Genomic DNA, 4577 nt, shown 5'->3' with positions numbered 1-4577 from the left:
TACGGCTTATAAATGTCACGATTCCAAGTCAACATGAGTCCAATCGCCCGGAGACGAAAAGGAACGTGTCTAAATGGCACGGAGTCGAAAAGGAACGCGTCCAATCGGGAACAGCGTCCAACCGGCACGGAGTCGAAGAGGAACGCGTCCAATCGGGATAGTCTAATTGGACGGAGTCCAAACGGGCATCACTCATCTCTAACAGTAAGAAATTAAATCCTAGCCAGAGATTAAGCGAATAACCAAAGCACGAGAAGTAATAGAATATTAAACATCCTCTCTGAGGCGTGAGACTCAAGAAAGCGCCGACCGAAAGATAAGCACCTGCGAGTGCCAAGAATAACGCGCATGCGTCAACCAGCGATAAATACGAGCCCTGCGCGGCTCCGCCAGACCAGTTTTCAGTTCAGTTCAGTTAGTCTCTCATCGTTCACAGCTGAGTCCGCACAGTCAGTTCAGTTAGAGCAGTTAGTCGGTTCACACACTTCATTCATTTCGTTCATTTTACCAGCGTCCGTGCGAGTCAGACGCTCGCAGTTCGCGCTTTATACTTCTTTTGTGCTCGTTATTGTTCATCGTTCCGACGCATCGTACGTCTTCTTATTATTTGAATTGTCATCATTCTTGCGCATCGTACGCTTCTTTATTAGTTTTATTAACGATTAAATAAAGTGTTTTTACTTGTTACATCATTATTGTGCTCGTTTTATTAACGATCCTCAAGACCCAGATCTGCTTTAGACTAATTTAAATTACTTCTTTGATTACGGTAGCATTCGATTTCTGTGTTGTCGCGCTCTTACCAAGGAGCAAAGACTCAGAGGAACGACATTTGATCTCTCCAATGCAATCTCGAGATTTGGATTTCTTCTTTCATCACCAGGGTCGCTTGATAGCACTCCGTATGGAAGCAGAGGTATATATCTTGTGATATTTATTTTCAAACGTCATTCACGGGCTTTCCATTTTTCGCTTCATAGCTTGGGTTGCTACTTAGCACTCGGCCTTGTTGTGTTTAATGCCAATCCCGTCCGATTTTAATTATTCTTTCTCTATAATATATTTCGAATCATTTCAAATAGAACAATAAGCAGAATCTTCCACGGTCCCGCACGCGTCGTCCGAACAGGAGGAGTCGTCGCGGAGGAATCAAGAAACATCAAAAGAAGGAGCTCGCGAAATATCTACATAAATTATACGACGATTTAGCTTCTCGCATCAAAGCATTACAAGTCGCGCTCGCCCTATATCAGGAACCTCTCGTTCACCCGTCTAATCCCGGAATCGTGGTTAACCGACCGTCATCGCTTATCGATTCAGAGGCTTCTACATTTATTCTCGACGATCCGTCAAACTTCGACGTGATCCCAGTCATAGATCTGACTGAGGACGGCGACGAGGATTCTTACCTGGAAACCATTGACACAACCACGGCTCCTAAGGTAAACGATCATTTTGAAACTCCGGGATATCTCTTAAAGACATACGTTAATAATTACGGGGACATTCTAAATAATTCAATACCAGCGCCCATACACGAGTGGTGTGAAAATCTTTATTTCGATAATAATTAATTAAAAATAAATTTTTATTATTGCTCTTAAACTCCCAATATCGACTGCTACGCTTGTAGGGACGTGTATGCGTCCGCCAAGCCCCTGGACAGTCGACGAACCCACCTCGAATAAAATAAATCATATTAGAATAATCGCTAATAAATAGGTATTTTAACTACCTTTTGTACTAACCTGACAATAGACGGAGACCATCTGTCGTCCTGTCAGTTCTTTATTCACGTTTTGTTTCGTTCCTGGTTCGAGTCGATCCGCTACGGCAGTAAGAATCTGAAACAAGACGTGACAGTTATATGTAGTTTAATTTTAGTTTTCCTGATTTAATTTCTGTTCTTTTTCTTGCACGCGACACGCTCGCTGCAACAACCCGCACCGACGTTCTCGCACAATACCGCAACCCAATGGCGTCAACCGGAGAAGACAGCAGCGACGCCACTACGCCCAGGGATGCACCCAGCAAGTCGTCCTTCACCATAGACGACTTCTCCAAGTTTGCCAAACTTGTGCTGGACCAACTCGCCGACCTATCCAGACGCCAAGATGAAGTGGAAGCTAGACGACAGAGAGCAGAGACCGTCGCCTTCCCACCACTAGCCCACGACCGAAGGACAAACCGGACGTCGCTGCACGATCTCGAAGGAACCACAGAACAGAAGCCGGTACCCCAGCCGTACTCCCTACACGAGCCACCCTTGTCGATCGGAGTAAAGGAGGCCGCAGAACTCGTCCCGCAGTACAACGGACGCAACATCCCTATCTTACAGATGGTCCGTGCGTGTTATCGTGCTCTCCACATGATACCCATGGACCTGGAGTATCAATTGGTGTCGCTGGTCAAGGCTAAGCTCCAGGACCAAGCCTATTTAGCCATCGAGGACCAGGCCATCTACACCATGAGGAAGCTGACCAGACGACTGAAACTAGTCTTCGCACTTCACTAAACCGTCGACCACTACAACAGCGAGCTGTTCAATATCGTCAAGGGATACAGCGAACCAATGATCAGCTACATCGGACGAGTGAGAGATCTACGGTTCGCCATCCTGGAGGAAGAAGGGCTGTACCGCCAAGACGCCCTCCAAATCAAGAGCCACCCTTTACCTTTTTTTTTTTTTACGTGTGGAAATGCTTTACGCATGCCCCGCCTTCCCGGGGGGAAAGGCAGGGGTATGCGGGACTCAGCCCGGCCTGACGGGCGCTCGTAGCGCCATACCCGCTAAAACCACACACACACCTCATAGCTAAATGGAGACTGCCTGGATCACGCGTGTACTCAACAGGACAGCCTCCGCTATACATAAAATCCCATGCGGGGGAGTTAGCCCCTGCTTTTCCTACGCTAAAAAGACCCCGGGTGGAGTGACCCGTCCGGTGTCCCCATCCCATGAGAGCCTTCGACTTAAGCTTCCCGAGCCCCCGCTCGGTCCACTTACAGCTCTCTGGCATCATTGTGTCCCGTCCAAGGCGTAAGACCTCTACGATAGGGCCCACCCGGGACGGGCCAGGATGACGCCTACTCCCGGTAAGAGAGAGCCATCGGAGGTGTGTTCCAGCGCACCTCGGCTCTCTCCGCCCCAACCCCCTTCCCTACAACAAATTGTGGGGGAGGCCGGCACCCTAATCCGAGGAGATAAGCGGGTGCCGGATCACCCCGATGGAAGCATAGCTTCCCTTAATGGACCGGGGTCAGCTCACACCCCGGTCCGATGGCCTTCTCGGCCTATTGGCCCTTCCCCCCCTTTGCGAAGGGGACGTGACCTGGCGCGTGGGCGAGCCCTGCACAGTCCCGCTCAAAGCTCCCCGTCTATTTGGCGGGGATCTACGGCGCGAGGGTCGCCCCTGCGCCCACACCCTACGGGCCGATCCCGGGTCTCGTTCCCGGGCTCTCTCGGCGGCCTCCTTCTCGGACATTACTGTCTCACAGAAAGAGGCCACCGCCTTCCACGACCTGTTGCTGTAGACCATGTGGTCGACCACGGTCCCGAGCGAGAGGTCATACACTCCCACCGCGGCTCGGAGGACACGACGCTGCTCTGCCAATGCCGGACACTCCTCGAGCGTATGTTGCGCTGGGTCCACGTCTTCGTCGCAGTGGTGACACTGCGCGGTTGGCTCCTGCCCCACTCCATGGAGGTATTCACGAAAACACCCATGACCGGTGAGTACCTGCGTGAGGCGGAAGGTCAGCCTTCTCTGCACCCTGCACCATGTATCAAATACGGGCAGGATGGCCCGGACGATTGAACGACCCGATGGAGCATCAATCAAGCGCTGCTTCCACCGGGCGAACGTGTTCGTCCGGGCCTGACGCTTCATTTCTTCGACCTCCTCGGCCTTCTCTCTGCCGTGATCGACCCCTGGCGGTCAGCGGGCGGCGCAAACTATATGATATAGCCGCGCCCGTTCCGCCGCCACCAAGTCAAGTGGAGCGATCCCGGCCAGGAGGCCAGCGACCTCCCCAGAGACGGTGCGGTAACCCCGAGTGGCCCTCAGGGACATCCGGCGCCCTACTCGCTCAAAAAGACCAAGACCGCGCCGGCTGCCCCCGAGCGAGCGTGACTAGACGGGGGCTCCATACAAGGCTATAAACCGCACCACCCCCGTGTAGAGGTGACGCCCCTTCCCGTTTGGCCCCCCCCCCCCCCCGATATTCGACAGCAGCCGCCCTAGAGTAGTCGCTATCTTCTCTACTTGAGGGGCAAGGAGGTCGAAGTGATCTTCGAAGCGCCAGCGGCCGTCGATCGTCAGACCCAAGTAACGCATACTGGGCTTGATGTCGACGTAGGCTTCACCGACCTGGATCCGGAGATGACTCTCGGGTGGCGGCGACAGTCGGCCCCGAGGCAACCCATACATCCATATCGCCTCGGTCTTCCCGACCGCCACCACCAACCCCATCCGTCGGATCCGACCAACCACGCAGTCCAGGGCGTTCTCTGCGAGTGTCCTGGTCCTTCTCCAGTTCTCCCCCTCCGCATAAAGCAGGGTGTCATCTGCTATGCG

The 4577-nt window shown here is 52.9% G+C and overlaps 1 protein-coding gene across 1 annotated transcript; it reads right to left on the bottom strand.

The window, feature by feature from the left end:
- Window positions 1-2752: 2752 nt before the first annotated feature.
- LOC128896595 (uncharacterized) lies at window positions 2753-4472 on the bottom strand. Its single transcript, XM_054159963.1, has 3 exons — window positions 4266-4472; window positions 3497-3740; window positions 2753-2790 (listed from the first exon to the last, which is right to left on the bottom strand). Exons 1-3 carry the CDS (start codon window positions 4470-4472, stop codon window positions 2753-2755), a joined length of 489 nt encoding a protein of 162 aa, XP_054015938.1.
- Window positions 4473-4577: the final 105 nt, after the last annotated feature.

Source organism: Hylaeus anthracinus, unplaced genomic scaffold (assembly GCF_026225885.1).
Source record: "Hylaeus anthracinus isolate JK02 unplaced genomic scaffold, UHH_iyHylAnth1.0_haploid 11672, whole genome shotgun sequence".
Lineage (NCBI taxonomy): Eukaryota > Metazoa > Arthropoda > Insecta > Hymenoptera > Colletidae > Hylaeus > Hylaeus anthracinus.
Note: the sequence above shows the minus strand (reverse complement) of the source record. Positions and strands in the feature narration are given on the sequence as shown.

What these genes read in the sequence shown, in the direction of transcription:
- LOC128896595 (XM_054159963.1), bottom strand. Translation starts at nt 4,472, where the DNA reads ATGGGGTTGGTGGTGGCGGTCGGGAAGACCGAGGCGATATGGATGTAT. An exon ending in TCGACCTCCTTGCCCCTCAA is followed by an intron (nt 3,741 to 4,265) that starts GTAGAGAAGATA and finishes CGCCTCACGCAG; the next exon opens with GTACTCACCGGTCATGGGTG. An exon ending in GAAGGCGGTGGCCTCTTTCT is followed by an intron (nt 2,791 to 3,496) that starts GTGAGACAGTAA and finishes GTGTGGTTTTAG; the next exon opens with CGGGTATGGCGCTACGAGCG.